General features: G+C 51.6%; 1 protein-coding gene across 3 annotated transcripts in view; it reads right to left on the bottom strand.

The window, feature by feature from the left end:
- NDRG4 (NDRG family member 4) overlaps nucleotides 1-18,140 on the bottom strand; it is a 42,155-nt gene extending 24,015 nt beyond the window's left edge. For 2 of the 3 annotated variants that reach the window (XM_047789980.1, XM_047789981.1), the window contains exon 1: nucleotides 17,351-17,532. In XM_047789980.1, coding sequence (XP_047645936.1) covers nucleotides 17,351-17,387 — 37 coding nt within the window. In that variant the 5' untranslated portion in view covers nucleotides 17,388-17,532. Of the gene's footprint in view, nucleotides 1-17,350; nucleotides 17,533-18,006 lie in introns of those variants that run through there. The other variant, XM_047789982.1, reaches the window with a different exon arrangement.
- Between the last annotated feature and the right edge of the window lie 2,298 nt (nucleotides 18,141-20,438).

The following is a 20,438-nucleotide window of genomic DNA, read 5'->3' as shown; positions in this document are numbered from 1 at the left end:
CAAAGAGCCTGGAAGGATTTGTCAAGTTAACAGGCATTATTCTTGGATAAAGGACTGAAGATTAGGGTCTACAGTTTGAAATCAGGAAAAAACAACATTTTAAAAAGACTACTTGAAGATCATTAACAATTCTTTGTTCTTGCAAAGCATTTCACATTTCCCAGCTTGCAACGTACTTTTTTCCCTGCTATTTGATTTCACCCTGATGGGAAGTGAGATGAGGTCACCAAGGCTGAGAGAGTGTCCATGACAGGCCCAGACGGGGCCAGGCCTGCAAACGGGGTCTTTGGATGCCGAGTCTTAGAACAGGGCTTGTTCTGTAACACCCTGGCCACCTGACCTGGAAGAATGGATTCTCATCCTTCTTTCCATCCTCCCTCCCACCCTTCCTCCCTTCTTTCTCAATTCTATCTTTAGTCTTTCTTAAGGGTGAAGCCCTTAGACTTTCCCTTCTGCCCAGAAAGGCTGACAATCCCACTAGCTGGTTGGTCAGAAGATACCCCCCCTCCATCTCTATGAACGCCCCAGTCACAGGGGAGTCAGTGCAGTGTTTGCCTGGGACCCAAGGGCACAGGGCCTGGGTTGGAACCCATTTCTTTTCTTTTTCTTTTTTTTTTTCATTTCTGGCCACCCCTTGGCATATGGAATTCCTGCGCCAGGGATGAGATCCCAGAGCCAAGCTACAGTCTTGACCTCAGCCACAGCTGCAGCAATGCCAGATCTCCAACCCACCGTGCCAGGCCAGGGATGGAACCTTTGTTCCAGAGCTCCCAAGACACTGCTGATCCCATTGTGCCACAGTGGAAGCTCCAGACCCTGTTTCTGGGGCCCGGTGCTCCTGAGACGAGGCTGCAGCTCCAGATCTTCCCTGGGTTTCCATCCCGTCAGGAGCAAGAAGCATCGCGCCCCCCCCCCCCCCGCCCCGAGAATGTTACAAAGATGCTCCCTCGTGACCACAGTGGGAAGCAGTCCCCACCTGAGTCTAGTTTGCGGGTGAGATGTGCTGAGGCTGGGCTGGGAGCTGCTGGCCACCCAGGCCTCCTGCAAAATTCACCAAAAGCTGCACAGCCACCCTGGGAGAGCCTCATCCCCAGCATGAACAGGCCAGGCAGGGTGGCCCCTGCCCGCCCAGGAGCCCAGGTCCCTGCACCCTCGTGCCACCCTGGAGCTCTCTGTTCCCAGTGGTTTCCAGGGAAACCAGCTAACACAATGCAGATGGGCCGTATTTTTAGAAAGGCATCCTCTCCCCTCTCCCCCACTTTCTCCTCCATCCTTTCTGATGTGGGCACGCTCCACACTCAGCCATCCATCCAGGCGGGGAGCTGACAGCAGGAACCCCACCTTGGAAAACTCTCCCTCCATTAGGGCTGTTTTAGCCGCCAGCCTCCCTGAACACCCAGCTCGATTAGACGCCTTGGCAGCACTGGGGTGTCCCCGCCCTCACCCAGGCCTGTTATGAAACCACCTCGGAGACCATCCTCCCCAAGGACGGTGCTATTAAAAGGGCTGAGAGTGGGCAGGGCAGGGACAGATGGCCTGTGATGGAGGGGGTGGTGGGGAAGGGGGCTGGAGAGAGAAAAGCCTTAAAATCCGGAGAACTGAGGAAGCCTTAGCCCGTGGCAAACAGACAGGCACAGGCCAGGGCCCAGAACAGAGGCCAGAGCAGAGGGTCCCGCAGGATGGTGGCAGAAACTTCTTCCTGAGAAAGTTAGGATTAAAAAAAAAAAAAAAGCAGCTAATGATGCTCACGAGAAAATGAGATTCCTTATTAAATACACTGTATACCTTAAATTTATATAATGTTACATGTCAGCTGTATCTCCAAAAGGTTGGAAAAAGCTTTTAAAAAGAGAGTGAGGAGTTCCCATCCTGGCGCAGTGGAAACAAATCTGAGTAGGAACCATGAGGTTGTGGGTTCACCCCCTGGGCTCACTCAGTGGGTTAAGGATCCGGTGTTGCCGTGAGCTGTGGTGTAGGTCACAGATGCGGCTCGGATCTAGCATTGCTGTGGCTGTGGTGTAGGCTGGCAGCTACAGCTCTGATTAGCTCCCTAGCCTGGGAACCTCCATATGCTGCGGGTACAGGCCTAAAAAGCAAAAAAATAAAACATAAAAAAAGAGAGTGAGATTCCTATCAACTTCCCACAGGGAAGCCTGTGTCCGGTCTGTTAGGAGTCAGGGGGCACAGAGCGGATGGGGTGGCAGACCCCAGCGGTGTGTGAAGCAACAGCAATGTCGCTAAGAGCAGGTGCGTGACTTGTGTTCCAGCCCAGGCACCTGACATTCTCCCACCCACACCAGCCAGTGCCAGGAGAAGAAGCTCCAGGGCTCAGGGACCCCAGACCTCGGGAGTTCAAATCCAGGTGCACTATGTAGAGGACTTAGAGCCGTCCTGGTAGCGGTCCCCCCCTATCACTCTCCCCGTCCTGATCCTGACCCCAGAGGGTGTGGGGCTGCGATGGGGACCAAACCCTCCCTCAGCACAGCCACCTCATAGATGAGACAAAAGGTGCAAGGAGGCAGTGATGCTCCAGGTCCCCCTACAGCCTGTGCCCTTACACGGATCCTGCTTCCCCAAGTGGATGGCTGAACAGGAGGAGGCAGGGGACACTGTCTTTCTTTTCTGGCCCAGCTTCCATTTCTGCTCTCTAGTTATACCCCCTTGATTTATGGCCATGTCTACTTTTTCCTTGATTTGGGCCTATGAATTCCTATCTCCCCACAAAACCACTGCCACCTTGCATCCGTGCGTGCACACGAGATACACACACACACATTCCCACTGTGCTTAAGGCAACCACATTTGGCCTCTGACACTCAGAGCTAAAGATCCAGCGGACTCAGTAGGCCTATTCTCCCCATAGGAATCATGGGCCTTTGTTCATGCTGTTCCTTCTGCCTGAAACACCTTTCCCCATCACGTCCCCACTACAGCAACAATAATAGCAACAAATACAATTGTTAACACTTTCTGATGCTTAAAGTTTTTTTTTTAACCTCTCTAACTTTTTATTTCTTATTACTCAAATGAATTTATCACATCTGTAGTTATATAATGATCATAACAATCCAATTTCACAGGATATCCATCCCATAACCCAAGCACATCCCCCCACACCCCCCCCTTGAATGAGATGGAATGAACGAGTAAATGATTCTTCACTCAGCCTGCAAAGTATTAAAAGACTGATAACATTCAGTGTTGTGAGGTTGTGGGGAAACCAGCAGACCCTCATACACTGTTGGCTGGACGGCAGTGGGTGGGTCCAACTTTATTTGGACGGCAACTTGGTAGTTTGTGAAAATGCAAAGGCCTGTCAGCTCTGTGATTCTGTCTCTAGGTATGAATCCCAAAGAGGCTGTGCACTGGGACACTGGCTGCGGCACTATGTGCAACAGAAAAACAGTGAAAAAACCCCAAATAAATACCAGGAGAATGGTTAAATACCATGGAGCATCTGCACCCTGGAGCACCATGCAGTTGTTTTAAAAATGAGACAGCTCCACTCAAACAGAGAAGGAAAGCATTCTAAAATAGGCAGGTATGGAGTTCCTGTTGCAGTGCAGCAGAAATGAATCCAACTAGCATCCGTGAGGATGCGGGTTTGACCCCTGGCCTCTCTCAGTGGGTTAAGGATCCGGTGTTGCTGTGAGCTGTGGTACAGGTTGCAGACTTGGCTCAGATCTGGCGTTGCTGTGGTTGTGGTGTAGGCGGGCAGCTGTAGCTCTGATTGGACCCCCAGCCTAGGAACCACCATATGCCACGGGTGCAGCCATGAAAAGCAAAAAGCAGGAAAAAAAAAAAAAAAGAGGTCCTCCAGGTGCATCAGGGTAACTGCAACAACGCTCTCCTGTGGGGAAGGATATATGAGTTTGGAAGGGTCTAAAGGGAGATTTTGATTCTACACCACAGATCTTAGCAAATCTAAGATACCATCCATCATAGCTGACACTAACGTTTTACGTACCAAGAGAAGAAAACACTGCCGATCAAATTACGACATAATTCTGCCCTCTGCCTTTTAACTTTTTATTTTGAAATAATTTCAGTTTAGAGGAAAAAAATCAAAGAAAAAACAAGCACAGAAACTTGTCACATACCATTCCCTTGGCTTACCCTGATGTCGTCATGCTACAGAACCTTAATACAATTAGAGACACCAGGAAAGAAACGAGTGATCCAATAGGGTTATGCCATCTATAGCCCTTAGATGAAATTTCACCAGCTCTCCCAGCAGGCTCTCAATCCAGGATGCCACACTGTACTTAGCTGTCATGCAGTCTTCTCCAGGCGAGGGCAGGTCCTTCGTCTGTCTTTCATGATGTTGACACTTTGGAAAGATACGGATTAATTAAATCTGTAGAATGTCCTTCAGTTTGGGTTTGTCTGATGTTGCTGTTGCTGTTTTGGCCATGCCCATGGCATCTAGAAGTTCCCAGGCCAGGGACTGAACTCGCACCACAGCAGTGACCCAAGCCACCGCAGTGACAATGCCTGATCCTTGAACCGGTGCAGCACAAAGGAATTTCCTGTGGTGCTTTCTTATGATTAGACCAAGGTTACGCATTTGTAGCAAGTATACAGCAGAGGAGCCCTTGTCATTGCACCATTCCATGGAGTACATGGTATCAATCCACCTTATTACTGATTTCTAAATAGCATTCTCCAGCAAAAAGAACCAGGTCTCCTTGGAGAAGTGGCTGACTCCAAGGCTGAGGCAGAAAAATGACGAGAAGCGTCCAGAACATCATATGGGGCTAGAAAATGAGAAACCACTCAAAAAAATAATGGGCCTTTGGTGAAAGGACCTTATTACCGGGGATGTTAAGCTTGATCACCCGATTTAGGTGCTGTCTGCCAGGTTCTCCAATGTAAAGTTACTATTCTTCCCTTGGTAATTAATATGTATCTTGCGGGGAGATACTTCGAGACTAGGCAAGCATCCTGTTTCCATCATATTTCGCCCACTAATTTCAGCAACCGTCCATGATGCTGGCCTATAAATACAACTGTGGTATTTGCTTAATGACAATGTCCTGTTTTCATCATCTCTTCTACATTAATTGGAATTCTCCTAGAACAAAAAGAGCTCTCTTTTCTTCTCCATTTACTTATGTATTTAATTGCTTATTTTGTTCTATGGGTTATAATCCATTTCTATTATTATCTTTTTGTTCTGACTGTGCCAGATTTGGCCATCGGGAGTTCCTTCAAGCTGGCTCCTGGGTCCTTTCACCATATGCCCATTATTTTTTGGAGTGGTTTCTCATTTTCTAGCCCCACATGATGTTCTGGACGCTTCTCGTATTTTTTCTGCCTCAACCTTGGAATCAACCACTTCTCCAGGGACACCTGGTTCTTTTTACTGGAGAATGCTATTTAGAAATCAGTATCTGGGCACTAGGTTTGTTCATTGTTACTGGGGTGTCATTACTCTGGGCCATTTCAGTAGCCGAGCAAGACCTACTTAAGTGCACACACGCACACCCACCTATACCCATGCATCTGTATATATATTAAGAATCCTGAATTTAAACTTACACCTCTAATGCTATTTTTATTTATTTTTTCAGCTGCACCTGTGGCATATGTAAGTTCCCAGGGCAGGGGTCAAACTGGAGCCACATCTTGGGCCTATGCTACAGCCATAGCAACACCAGATCCGAGCCACACCTGCAACCTACACCACAGCTCACGGCAATGCCAGATCCTTAACCCACTGAGTGAGGCCAGGGATTGAACCTGCATCTTCATGGAGACTCCTTGGGTCCTTAACCTGAGCTACAACGGGAATTCCTATATCTCTAATTCTAATTTGACACCACACAGTTTATTCTAACCTCCCCCTTTCTTTCTTTGTAATTTTTTTTCATTCACAATGAGAAAACTGGCTCTCTTTATTCTCAATATTTTTGTTTATTTGTTCATTCCTAGTATGTGCACAAAGAAATTTCAGAACTGCTACCCATATAATGGTTTTTTAAAAATGACTTAATGAATTTTATTACATTTATAGGTGTACAATGATCATCACAACCAAATTTTACAAGATTTCCATCCCAAACCCCCAGCACATCCCCCCACCCCCCAACCTGTCTCCTTTGGAAACCACAAGTTTTTCAAAGTCTGTGAGTCAGTATCTGTTCTGCCAAGAAGTTCATTGTGTGCTTTTTTTAGATTCCACATGTAAGTGATAGCATTGATGTTGGTGTCTCATTGTCTGACTGACTTCACTTAGCAAACTAATTTCTAGGTCCATCCATGTTGCTGCAAATGCCGTTATTTTGTTCCTTTTACTGGCTGAGTAATATTCCATTGTGTATATGTACCACATCTTCTTGATCCACTCCTCTGTTGATGGACATTTAGGTTTTTTCCATGTCTTGGCTATTGAAAATGGTGCTGCAATGAACACTGGAGTGCATGTGTCTTTGCGAGTCATGGTTTTCTCTGGATAGATGCCCAGGAGTGGAACTGCTGGATCAAATGGTAGTTCTGAGGAATCTCCATACTGTTTTCCACAGTGGTTGAACCAATTTACATTCCCACCAACAGTGTAATAGAGTTCCTTTTTCTCTGCACCCTCTCCAGCACTTCTTGTTTGCAGACTTTTTGATGGTGGCCATTCTGGCTGGTGTAAGGTGGTACGTCATAGTAGTTTTGATTTGCATTTCTCTAATAACAAGTGATGTTGAACATCTTTTCATGTGTTTTTTGGCCATGTGTATGTCTTCTTTGGAGAATTGTCTGTTTAGATCTTCTGCCCATTTTTTGATGGCAGTTTGTTTTTTTGGTATTGAGCTGTAGGAGGTGTTTATAAATTTTGGAGATTAATCCCTTGTCAGTCGATTCATTTGCAAAGATTTTCTCCCATTTGGTGGGTTGTCTTTTCGTTTATAATGGGCTTTTATCATTTGGAACTTTTGGTACTTTGTTTCTTTTAATACTTTATTCTCTTAGACCCCGATTTTTTAAAGCATCTATTACTCTTGTAAATTTTATTTATTTATTTATGTATATATGTATTGTCTTTTTGCCTTTTTTAGGGCCACTTCAAGCAGCATATGGAGGTTCCCAGGCTAGGGGTCTAATCGGAGCTGTAGCCACTGGCCTACGCCACAGCCACAGCAATGCGGGATCTGAGCTGCGTCTTCGACCTATACCATAGCTCAGGGCAACGCCAGATCCTTAACCCACTGAGCAAGGCCAGGGATTGAACCCAAAACCTCATGGTTCCTAGTTGGATTTGTTAACCACTGAGCCACAACAGGAACGCCGTAAACTCTTTTTAAAAATTGAAGTATAGTTGCTATACAACACTTGGAAATTCTTAACAAAGGAAAATACAGGTGAAATAAACTGTTCAAGGTCTTCCTAAAATTTCTTCACATTCCGGGTCCGATGCCTCCAAATCACCCTGTCTTGACACCGTTGCTGGCTGGGCTTTTCCAAGAGGTCTCGGCATCTCTGGCATCGAGAACATCAGCAGCATTTCCCAAGAGGGCTCCACTACCGACTCCAGGGTTTCCTTCCAAGTTGCAAATTCTAGGTACATATGATGGCAAGGACAGCAACCCCAGTGCCCACCTCACCAAGAGAGACTTGTTTTAGCGATGTTATGAAAAAATGTGCATCTATGAGTTGCCATAAATAGCTCTGTTATAAAATTTTCTTTGGTTGAGGCAGGGCACCAGGGTATGAACTCTGTTTCTATACACACCGCGGCTGCAGGTATTCAACACAGATGTAATAACCTCTAATCCCCAGACCAAGGGCAAGGACAGAAGGAACTGGAAGCCCAACAGCACTCTCCATGTGAGCACATTCTGTATGGAGTCAGTCAAAAGTCCTACTGTGGCAGAGATTGGTAACTGTCCGCCAACATGTCCTCCTCTTTCTCCTTAATAATAGATCCCCCAATTTTAGATAATTAGACAATGGGAATAAAGCCCACTTTATGACCATGTGACAATAACCAGCCAGTTAGATGTAAATGGGAGCGTGTTACTTTGAGGTAGCGATCTTAAAGGGAGGAGACATGCTGTTTTTTAACCCTTCCTCCCACCTGCTGGTTGGAATACAGATGTGATGGCAGGAGCTTCATCAGCCATTTTGGACCTTGAGGCAGGATACTAAAGGTGGCAGAGGGACAATACAGACGGAGTCTTGGTTCCTGAGAGTGATGAAGCCATGATTTTGGATGGCCTATCTCCAGACTCTGCTTATCAACGTGGGAAATACATTTTACCTGTTTGATCTATTTTTTTTATTAAAGTATAGTTGATTTACAATCAACTATACTTAGTTTCAGATATTTCAATGTGATTGTTTTATATTTATTTACTTCAGATTATTTTCCATTATGGGTTATTATAAGATATTGAGTATAGTTCCTTGGGCTATACAGTAGGCCCTTGTTATTTACCTGTTTTCAATACAGTTGAGTGTTATCTGTTAAGCCCATATGCCTAGTTTAGCCCTTTTCCCCTTCCCCTTTGGGAATCGTCAGTTTCTTCTCTGTCTGTGAGTTTGTTTTCTGTCTACAAGTCTGTTTCTGCTGTTTATTTATTTATTTTTTAAAGGTCCCATCTTTATGTATTTTTTTTTTGGTCTTTTTTTTAGGGCCACACCTGTGGCATATGGTGGTTTCCAGGCTAGGGGTCAAATCGGAGTTGCAGCTCCCAGCCTACATCACAGCCACAGCAACGAGGAATCTGAGCCACGTCTGCGATCTACACCACAGCCACGGTAACGCTGGATGCTTAACCCGCTGAGGGAGGCCAGGGATCGAACCCACGTCCTGATGGATGCTAATCGGGTTTGTGAACCACTGAGCCACGACGAGAACTCCGAGTCTGTTTCTGTTGTTTAACTGATTACTATCTTGGTTTTTCTGTCACATGCTATTGAAGCTAATCTAACCTTGGGACATTTTTCTTGGAGACGCTGCCCAACAAGCGAAAGGAATTCAAAGAAAAGGGACAGGATAGGGCGTGCCCAAGGGGAAACAGGGAAATGCCAGGGCTGATGCTGAGCCTGCAGCCTCCTCTCTGCGGGGGGAGGCACGGCCCAGGCGAGTGAGCCAGCCCCTCCCAGCCCGCCTCTCACAAGCTCACAGCAACCACATGGACCCAGTAACCTTGACCCACATTCAAAAGTTTAAAAGCTCAGTTTGGCACTTTTTGCCTCAAACTCTCAAGTTTCTTTAACACGGATGCCTCAACTCAGTCCTCTTGCTTTGCCTAATTTGGCAGCTATCCCAGAATCAAAGCAGGCTTGTCCTGCATCTCTATGCAAGACTCTGAGGGGTAGGCCAAGGCGACAAGGCCCCTCTGGCCAGGAGGCCTGCAGGGTGGCCTGCAGGAAAGACACAGTCAGGAGGAGCAGCTTTCCTACTGGCTATTATTCCCCCCCCCCCCCAAGAAAGCCTCCTCCGCCTCTGAACTGCCCCAGGTATTGGTTTTTTGAAGAACCACACTCAGCTGGCAGAGAAGCAGCCACTGCAAGCAGCTCTCAGAATCCTCCTGTCTCACACACAATGTCTGCAGAAGGGGGGCCTGTGTCAGGGCCGCTCAATCCTGGCCATTTCTTCTTCTCTTTTTTTTTTTTTTGCTTTTTGGGCCACACCCAGAGTATACGGAGGTTCCCAGGCTAGGGGTTGAATCGGAGCTGTAGCCACTGGCCTACATCACAGCCACAGCAATGCAGGATCTGAGCCAACCTGCGACCTATACCACAGCTCACGGCAACGCCAGATCCTTAACCCACTGAGTGAAGGCAGGGATCGAACCCGAAACCTCATGGTTCCTAGTTGGATTTGTTTCTGCTGCACCACAACAGGAACTCCCCGGCCATTTCTTCTTGTAACAGCTCCTGGTTGTGGAAATGGCACCTCTGCCCCATCTTCAGTCCATGTGGTTCAGGCAGGGATGACCACACCCCCAGGGGCAGCCATGTGGCCCAGGCCTAAGCCCTTTGTTCATTCACTCACTCATTCATTCTTTCCCCAGATAATGACTGAGCACCTACTATGTGCCAGGCACTGTTCTAGGCACCAGAGTAAATGACGGTCACTACAGACAAAAAACCCTACCTTTGTGAAACTGTCTGGGTGGTGGTGGGCGAACAACCAACAAATCTAAGTAACCACCCAAGGTCAGACACACTAGGTTCACAGAGGAAGCCAGGTCAGGGGAGGAGCTGCGACCTGAAACAGGGTGTAAGAGGGGGCCTCCCTGAGACAGTGACAAGAGCAAAGACCTGGAAGAGGTGAGGGAGGGGGCCTTGTGGATGCCTGGAAGGGCAGAGGGAACAGCAAGCACTAAGGCTGTGAGGCAGATGTTTGCCTGGCGTGTTGAGATGGGCTTAAGTCCTCAGATTCTGGTATGTTCTGAGGGTAGAACCAGTGGGAGCCACTGATGGATCAAGGGTGAGGTATGAGAGAGAGAGGAGTCAAGGGTGGCTTGGATTTTGTCCTGAGCCACTGGAGGGAGAGAGGTGTCATTCAGGAGTCTGGGAGACCTTGGGAAGAAAAGGTTGGGGGGAAGGTTTGGTTGGTTTAGACCCGAGTCATGTGGGGCTGCAAATGGCAGGTGTTTATAAGAGTCTGCACTTGAGGGGAGAGCCAGGACTGGAGACATCACCGCGGAGACGGTGTCTGAATGTGGGAGACAAACGGGAGGGAGCTCCCGTTGAGCTAGGGAGGTCCTGTCTCAGAATGAGCCCCAGAGACAGGAATGAGGAGAAGGCAGCGCAGGAGAGGGTGAGGTAGGAGGTGTGGAACCCGAGTGGACAGAGCACATGACCCGGCCTCAGAGACAGTTCAGGGAGGGGCATGGGCTCCCGTCCAGGGCAAGACCTTTACTGGAGTCCTTGGGGAAGAGCAGCTCTTTGCCGGGGTTATCAGGGGGATGGCCTGTGAGCCGGCAGCCATCTTGGCATCATGAGGAAAGGTCTGAATTGAGAGTCAGACCCACACGTCAAGGACCAAATTGACCCAAAGAATGGAACTGACAGGAGTGAGAGACAGATCCTGATGGCCTTGTGTGGCCCTACCTCCACTGGGCTGCACAGACCTCCTGGATTCTCCTCTTTGTGTCAAAGTTCAGTTTCTGTCCCTTGCAACCAAGACACCTAACATAATGGCTAAGGTCTTTTCTCCTGCTTGGTCCAGAGGGGCCAAGAGAAAGCCAGCACCCCAGCCATCTGTCTGGCAATGACACATTAGCAGCCAGGCCCAGGTGGGAGGTCAGAGGGCTTGTGGGCTCGGAGGCAGGGCTTCCCCACCCACTCGAATGGCAATACCATGGCCCACTCCAGCAGTTTGGGTCTTTTCCAACTTCTGTCAGATGAATCTAAAGCCGTGATGGTAAAAAGGAGCCCCGAAACATCCTGGGGCCTATGGTCCTCCTGGATGACCACTACAGAATGAAAGGGACCGCTGGCCACCCCGACCACTGCTCCTTTCTGCCCTGTCCCCATATGCTGGGTTCCCAGCAAACACCCTGGAGCTGGCAAGAGCCTTGGGAGCAGTGGGCTCGGAGCCCTTCCTTGACGGATGAGGAACAGGTGTGTGCCACCACCTGATGTGCCAGCCTCTATGGAGGCGGAGGCGCCACATGTGACGGGCATACACCCCAGCTCTGGTTTCCTGGTGCTGCTATAACCATAGTGGCTTCAAAGAAGACATTTTTTTCCTTTGGCTGCGCCCACAGCATGTGGAAGTTCCTGGGCCAGGGACTGAACCTGCGCCACAGCCGTGGCAATGCCGGATCCTTAACCACTAGGCCACAATCAGTGGCCACAATCAGTGGCCCTGAGCCAAAGTCAAGGTGTGGGCAGGACCACGCTCCCTCTGGAGGTTTGGGGGAGACTCTCTTCTCCTGCCTTTTCCAGCTTCCTCAAGGGTGTTCCTTGCATTCGTTGACTTGTGGCCCCTTCCTCCATCCTCAGGGCCAGCAGGGAAAGCAAGGAAGCGCCTTGCTGCAGAGACCACGTCACTTCTTTGGTCTGTGCTCCCATCCCCCATCTGCCCCCCTTTCCAGGGATACGCATGGTTGCGCAGTTGCGTTTAGGGCTCACCTGGGCCATCCCCCCATCTCAAGATCCTTAAGGACAACTGTGAAGTCTCTTCTGTCACAGGTTCTAGGAATTAGGATTGGAATCCGTTTGGAGGCCAGACTTCAGCCTAACACGCATGTACGCACACACACACTCATCCCACAGCCTTGCACCCCGTCTGTGTGTTATTCACTTTGCCCGCAGCGACTTCCTCCTCCCGGTACGTAGGAAAAGCCAGCTTCAACGTCTGCCCTGCATGAGTCCTCTTCCCTCGGGTTTTCCAGGAACGTGCTCTCCCCACCTCACTGGACCCCCACGTTCCTTGAGAATTCCCGCAGGACTGGCTTCACCAGAACCCCAGCGCTTAGCACCTACCCCTATGCGTTTGTTCATTTTTCATTTTTAAAAATAGAACTTGACTATCAGGCGACACACATTCACCAGCAAAAGTCAGAAAAACAGAAGGTCAAAAAGAAGTAAAAAAAAATCACACTCCATCCCAGGAACCAGAGGAAACCACTGGTGACATTTCTGCTTATATCTTTTCATTTTCAGTGCTCATCTATCCACTGAAAAAGAGGTGAGGTTTTTTTTTTTGGTCTTTTTTTTTTTTTTAAACAAAAAACACTGTTTTGAACCATCTTGTGGACTCTGGAGTCAGACATCCTGATTCAAATTTCAGCCAGCCACTTGCCATCTGTGTGACCCGAAGCAAGTTACTTAACTTCTCTGGGCTTCAGTTTCCTTATCTGTTAAAAGAAGGAAATAATAGCACCTCCCTCCTATGGTTGTTTCAATGATGAATTAACACATAGGAAGCCCGGAGGACTGTGCCTGGCACGTGACAAATGCCGTGTAAGTGTGAGCTGCCATCACGTTATTACATGTTTAGAAGGAGACATCTGTTCAGGTGCCTCATAAACTTTGGCAGCGTAATTCACCGCTGCCTGGGGTTCCCTAGTGGGAATGAACTCCTGTTTCTTTCAAATCCCCTCCTATTAGGTATTTAGGTTGTTTCCAGGTTTTTTTTCCTCTTCTATAAACAACTACCGGATAATATCCTTGAACGAACACCTCTTTATTTGTTCCTAAAAATTCAACTGCTGAGTCACAGATGATACATATTTTTAAGCTTTGGATACATCACTGCCAACCTGCCCTTCATAAAAGTTGCACCAGTGACTGGCGTGGCCATCTCCCCACACCCTCCCCTCCTCCAGCAGACACGCCTGTGCCCTCACACCTATCTCACAGCGCCCCGGGGAAGCTGTGACAGTTGCTTAAATGGATGAACTGGAAAGGATTCGGGAGCCCCTTTGCAGCCTCCTCGGGGTAAATTCTATGCCTCAGTTTCCCTCACATAAAAATATATGGGTCAACACACCTCCTAACAATCAGACACGCATTCCATGCATTAAAATAGTACCAAAAGTCCAGACTCAACTGGCCAAAGTTTGGCTTTTTAATCATACATCCAGTATATATTTTTTAAATTTCCCACGTCCAATACCGAGGTTCCCAGGGGACCATTTCAGAGCCCAAACCTGCCGTTTTAGAGCTCTGACTCCAAACTGTGTTGGAGGCACAGTGCTAGAGCACAAATGCACAAAAACCACCACCTTCCTATTTGCAAGCAGACAAATGTCCCACTTTCCTCCGTCAGACTAAGAAATGCTACAAAGGCAGGGAGAGTCTGCCCTCTGTGGACGGCAGAGAGCTCGCGGGGGCGGAGGGTGGGGGGTTGGGGGACAGTGTCCTGGGCTCCTTCTCACCACACTAATGACGTGGGGCCTTTGTTCCCACTTGACTGATGAGGAGACTGCAGCTCAGACACGTTAAGAATCTGCTCAGGGGCTGAGAAGCGGAGAGGAGAACCTGAAATTCACATCCTTGGATTCCCAAAACCCTGCCCTCCCTGCCCCGAGGGCTCTGCGAGGGCTGAAACTTGTGCTGGCTGCCCGAGCCCTGGTCACCCGTGAAGGAACAGCCCTTTCTTCTCTCTGGAACAAAAAGACATGCCTGGGCTGCGTGTGACAACTTCTGGGCATCCTTCCAGCCCCGTAAGCGAGGGGTGCCTGGCTTTCCCCACCTGTTGTCAGAGCCAGTGGGAACCAACCCCAGATGTCATGCCCCACCTTGTCGCAGGTGACAGGAACCTGAGGCCGAAGCTGGGGCCCCCAAGGGCACATCTCAGGGAGGCCTGGATTGTGTGGAGAAACCAGAGGAGGAGCTGGAACTTCCCAGAGGAAGGGGATCCAGTGACTGGAGCAAATGGGGGGAAGGGAGGAGACCCCAGGACACTGAGGACAGCAGGCCTATGACTGCTGTTTCCTGCCAGGCGCTACACTCTGGTGGCGCAACCAGGTTGGTACCACGACGAGCCCATTTTGCAGATGAGGAAAGTGAAGTATAGAACAGCTAAGAGATGGGCCTGGAGCCAGGCAGTGGACATGCATAGGGCAGCTCAGGGCTCAGGATGGAGGTTTGAAACCCAGCCCTACCTCTTCTCAGCTGTACTTCTCAGAGCCTGACCTCATTGGCAAACCGAGCATGATAATAAAACAGGAAAATGTGAACACTATAAACAGCTAAATAAACGTGAGTTTAACAAGAAGGTTTGGTGAGATAATTTCCTAACGCTGATGTGGGGGTGGGGAGTTGGAGACCTCTAAGAAACCATCCTGGAGATGCTATTGAGGCTGGACTCAGCCACCAATTATTGAGCACTTGCTGTATACCATGACACTAAACCGGCCACCACCCTGAGACCTGCTCATCATTCAATGTCAAGATCTCAGGATGTGAAGTTCCCGTTGTGGCATGGCGGAAATGAATCCGACTAGGAACCATGAGGTTGCAGGTTAGATCGCTGGCCTTGCTCCGTGGGTTAAGGATCTGGCGTGGCCATGAGCTATGGTATAGGTCGCAGATGTGGCTCAAATCTGGTGTTGCTGTGGCTGTGGTGTAGGCCGGCAGCTGTGGCTCCAATTTGACCCCTAGCCTGGGAACTTCCATACGCCATGGGTGTGGCTCTTAAAAAAAAAAAAAAAAAAAAAAAGATCTCAGGATGCATGTGACAGGGTTGAAGTGGGTGGGGACAGATTCAAACTTCCTAGTGGCCAACCAGTCAGGGCAGGTGGAGTCCTCCCTCCATCCTAGGGACAGCCATGACCAAGGAATCTGAGGGGAGGTGTGGCCCAAGAGGCAACCACCAAGGCCAGGCCCCATGTGAGTGTGTCACTTATGCCATCTCGGTGAGCCTCACGCCAGCTCTCAGAGGGAGGGGTCAACAGTTCCATCTCTAAGATGAGAAAGCTGACGTCAGAGAGGTTAGGCCACCTCTGTGAAATCACACAGCTGACCAGTAGCAAGGCTGGGATTTGAACCCAGATCCAAGGGACGAGGAAGAGGATGGGAACCAGCCGGAGAAAGCGGGGAAGGCTGCAAAGACCCCTGAGGGGATGCACAGTAGGAGCCTGAGACGAATGACAGTGACTGAGAGAGTCCTGCTGCAGTCTGGCCAGGGGGTTAGAGAGTCACCAGAACAGGAGGAGCCTGTCTGATGAGGGAGGAGGGGCCTTGACTCCTGTGCCCAGAATATGAGGGTACAGTGGACCCCACTGGAGCGCCCCCCACCCCCCGCACATGTCTCCCACGAACACCCCTCCTCTAGGCCCTTCTGGGGTTGGGAGAGGAGAAGGGGAAGTATCCAGGAGCTCCATCCTGCATGCAGGGCTCTAAAAACCCCTGGGGTGGTGAAAACTTTCCCTCCGGGAGATCAGCAAGTTCAGCCACCCCTCAGTCGTGTGGTCTGTGCAGTCAAGTGAGCCTCAAGTGAGCTCTACAGGGAAAGGATTGGAGGCCGTGCCGGCCCGTGGCTAACTGGGCTCAGATCTGGCACTTCTGAGCACCTGGCCAGTGTTTCCAATGCTCCAGGAACACCGCCCACCTTCCCGTCTCTGAGAGCCTGGCCTGAGCCCAGGGGTGGCCGCTGTTACTTTAACTCACAGCCAGAAACTTCACCCCACCCCCCACCCCATCACACAGAGTCCAGCCCCTCCAGCCTCTGCTTGCCTCACACCACATCACTCCTAGACCAACCTCTCTCACTTCCCAGAGCCTCTGCATGTGCCGGCTCTTCCGTCCTTCAGCCTGTAATGCCACCTCCCTCTCCATTAATAGAAATTCTGTCTTTTAGGGTCCAGTTCAGAAGCTGCCGTGTGCTCACATCTATTTGCTCCCCTTCTGTTCCCCCACTCAGACTCCGACCTGCTTCCTGGGTGCATCCCCACACTGCTGTCCCCTTTCCTGTCTTGAAACAGGGCTCCTGGGCCCTGTTCCCTTGCACCAGGTGGGAATGTGCTCCAGGTCAGGGACCAAACTGCCCCGGTGCACAGTTACCAGAATCCACGTGTCCACCCAGCATACACTGATCGAGCACCTCCACAGCCCAGGACCCGGTGGGATCTCGACTTCCCGACTGTTTCCCTTTCCTAGCTCCCATCCTCCTGTCTAGGTCTGTCCACGCCTCTTCCCGGGGCGGGGGACCACAGAGGCCACCTGTACCATCTGCCCTTCCTGCCTGGGAGAGCATCTCCACCCTCCAGACCCCTTGTCCTCTGTCCTGCCTCGTGTCTGGTCAGACCCAGGACCCTGCAGCACAGCATCCTGGATATGGTTTCCAGCAGGATGTCTGGCCACTTCAGAGGAGTCCAAAGGCTGAAGGTCCCCAGTCATCAGGGACCAATCTGGCTTGCAACTCTCCTGGCTCCTTGGCCTCTACTCCCAGGAAGTAACTTCTCCTCGGGAGAAGCGCTCGGATTGTCACAGGGAGCAGGAAGTGAGAGGTGCACAGCAGAGGTCCTGTTGGGAGTCCAGGGAGCTCCTTTCTTGGGGGGCACCAAGCCACATTGATTGAAGGGCAGGCGCTCTAAGATTCCTTTCCCCTTTCTGGGACTTGAATAGAGCTTGGCTAGTTGGAGACCCCAGGGGCTCCTCCCTTGACCTTCGCTCTGCCTCCCAATTGCTCTACCACCAGGACACCGGCCCCGGGGACTCAGAGAGCAAAGCCGGGCAAGGCACCGCCCAAGTCCTCTCCCCAGGCCGGGCTCCGCTCGGGAACCTGCAGCGCAGAAGCTAGGAATTAGCTGGTATTCGCAAAAACCCTCCTCTTGATCGAACCCGAACCCCCTCAAAACCTCGCTCCGCACCCTGCTCCAGCTACAACTCCAAAAGTAGCGGGTGGCGAGGGCCGCGCCAAGGGGCGCCGGCGGGGAAGGGCCGGCGGTACCTGTCAGCAGCTCGATCTTGTGTCCTAGCACCTTCATCTCGGCGCCCGGCGCTGCCCGGCTCGGGGCTACGGCGTCTGGGGAGTGCGCTCTGCCGAGCTGGGGAGAGGAGCGCCGGAGGCGAGGGGGGCAGCAGGAGCGAGGAGCGCAGCAGGAGGAGCAGCCGGGAGCCGAGAGCGCTCTCGCCGCCCCCTACGCCGCGCTCCCCCCTCCAAACCGGTTTAAAAAAATCCACCAATTGCACCACCGCGCACCCCTAAAAGGCGCCCGCCGCCACCTGGTCGGGGTGAACTCTGGAAGGCGGAAGGAGCGCGCGGGGTGGGTGCGGGTGACACTTCGCAAGGCGGAGGAGGGGGCGTCTGGGCCCTCCGCCCGAACAAAGAGGCCAGGCCATCCCCGATGTTGCGATTTGGGAGGCGGTAGCGAGGCCGTGGCCCTTGGGGTCCTCGAGTCTGACCGGGAAAGCGAGGAGGATGAGCTTGGGCGGGGTGGAGTTGGGTGGGGAGGGGGTACCGCCCTCGTAGGTGAAGCGTGGCCCAGGGACAAGGCGGCAGGCCCGTGGGTCTAGGTCATGGGCAGGGGCTGCGCGGGGGTGGGGCGCTGGCCGCAATGGCTCTGGGATCAGGGGAAGATGGGCCTAGGGGCGCCTCCAACTCACCGAGGATGATGCCAGCAAGTCAGACGCGCAGGCGGGGAGCCGGGCCTCGGCGCCGCAGCCGCCAACGCTCGCGTGCAGGTGCAGGCAGCCCGGGGCCCCTCCACAGAGCCTCCACTGCCGGGGGCGGAGGCCGGGCCGGGGGTGGTGCGCCGCGGGGGGCGTGCCCACGTGGGCGCCGGGGACGTGGGCGCTGGGCCCGGCCTGGGGGCTGGACCCAGGAGGCGGGCCTGGGCGCTCAGCCTCCGCCTCTCTCCCGCTGCGGGTGGAGCGCCCAGTAGGTGGGCAGGCGAGCGGGAAGCGGCGGCTCCGAAGCCTAGCCGATACCCCGGGCCGATCAACCCGCTCCTCACCTGGTGGAGGCGTCGGGAGGAAGGGTCCCAGCCGCTCGGAGGGTGCCGGGTGCGGTGGGAGGCGCCGCCCGCCCCGCCAGTCCCCGGTAGCCGCGCGGCGTCGGGCTCTCGAGGGAGGGGGTGGCCCTCTGCCTCAATCTTTGTTTAGATTCCCGAGGGGAACCTCAGCCCGGAGGAGACTGCACTCTCCTCCTCCTCTGCCCCTGGTGCCAGCTGGGAACCCCTGGGGAAATGCTCCGGTGGGGGGGGGGGAGGTCAGGAAGAGCCAGGTGCTCAGGCAGCATGTCTCCCATTTTTAGAGCCCGAGAGTTTCCTTTGCGAGCTCATGCAGGAGTGACTCCGCCCAAAGGTGTTCTGGGTACCCCCTCCCCCGAAATGTGGCGAGATCCCTGCTCCCCTCCATTCACCCTCCATTATCTGAGCGAGCAGGAAAGGGAACTTGGGACCCCCATCGTCCTCGGGCTCACTCCCATCCGGCCCAGTGCTGTTGCTGTCACCCGAAAAGTGTGAGAGCGCCTGGCTGGAATCTTAGTGGGGAGAACGGAAACGTGAGGACCCGAAAAATTTTACTTGGGCAAAGACAACTCAAGAGGAGGGCTGCTGGACACCGAGGCTCTCTTCAGGCCCTGCCACTGACCTTAGGCGGGGTTCTGCCGCTCCTGATTCCAGCCTTTCCTGTGCTGAGTGACTGTGTCCGACCAGGCCATCTGGGCCGTCCCGCATGGCCAGTGGGCTGAGCGGTCAAGACGCTCTTGTCTCTTCCCCCTTCACTGGACTTTTACCTGGGCTGGTTTGGGGTGAGGTCCCAGATTTTCCTCAGCCCCAGCTTTCCCTGGAAGCTGCCATGACCTTGAATTAACTAATGTTTAGGAAGCTGGTAAAATTTGGTGGGTGGGGATGGGTTGCACATTCCTGCTTGGAGGCAGCAAGCTTGGGTTCTCCTTACAACTCTGGGACTCACTTTGGGGAAATCTTGCCTCTCAATGTCTTCCTTTGTAAAGGAGATGATGAGAAGAGGCCAGTGGTGACAGACTAAACGTCTATGTCCAAAACGTCCAGGAAACTGGTTCTATGTATATGAGTCTGGAGCCGGTCCTTAGGAGCACAGGCCGGGTCTCCAATTTCCTGGCTGTGTGACATCCAGCAACTTACTTATCCTCTCTGGGCCTTCATGTCATACTCCGTAGAACTGGGATGCTGCTGACCTCGGGGAGGGGGGGCAGTGCCTAAGAATTAAATGATGGCCCCAAATACTTAGAAGAGGGCCAGACATATGGTTGAAGCGCTCAATAAATAGTCCCCCGTGGTTACTGATAAACCTGTTATGACTGCATTCGATTCTTTCAAGCTCTTCTGAATTTCACCCTTTCCAGTAATTTCAGAGCTAGCCATTGAACAAAACTAATTGTTGGTGTTCTCGTAACCTATTTGATGAAGCCTAGCCTGTTCTGAATTTCTTGGAGGAACACAGGTCCCAGGAGGATGGAAAAAGCTGCCTAATAAGAGCTTTGACACTGTGACACGTCTGTGTGCAGGATGATGTCTGCCGTGGACTTGAACTAACGAGGACACATCCATGTGGATCAGATAATTCATGAACCCCCAAGTAGGCATTCAGGGGGGTTAGGCTGAGGATGTGAACTCCTAAAAAAGTAGACTCAAGAGATGATGAAGCAGTGTGATTGTAAGAGCCCTGCCCTTGCAGGGGGCTACGGCATCAAGCAAAGGTGCTTAAGGGATAGGCAGGGAGTGGGGCGCTGGCCTCTTTTGGAGGAGAAATCTACTCTGTCTGGTTTAAGCAGGACAGGGCTTTCTTTAAAAAGGGTGGGCAGCCCTCAGGAGCCAGTCCAACCCAGCAGCGCTGGTCTGGTGTTAAAACCATTACTACCATCCCCTGGCACAGATGCTGCAGCCAGCACCACTCCTGGGCAGAGACACGGGATGGATGCTGGCATCAGGACCACGGCTGCCTCTGAAGCTAGAGGTGCTGCCGCTGCCACATTGTCATCAGAATGGATTTGGTGTGGTCTTGGCGTGCTCATTGCTACCAGTTTCTAATTCACAGTCAAGAATGGGAGGTCT

The sequence above is a fragment of the Phacochoerus africanus genome, chromosome 8, assembly GCF_016906955.1.
Source record: "Phacochoerus africanus isolate WHEZ1 chromosome 8, ROS_Pafr_v1, whole genome shotgun sequence".
Classification (NCBI taxonomy): domain Eukaryota; kingdom Metazoa; phylum Chordata; class Mammalia; order Artiodactyla; family Suidae; genus Phacochoerus; species Phacochoerus africanus.
Note: the sequence above shows the minus strand (reverse complement) of the source record. Positions and strands in the feature narration are given on the sequence as shown.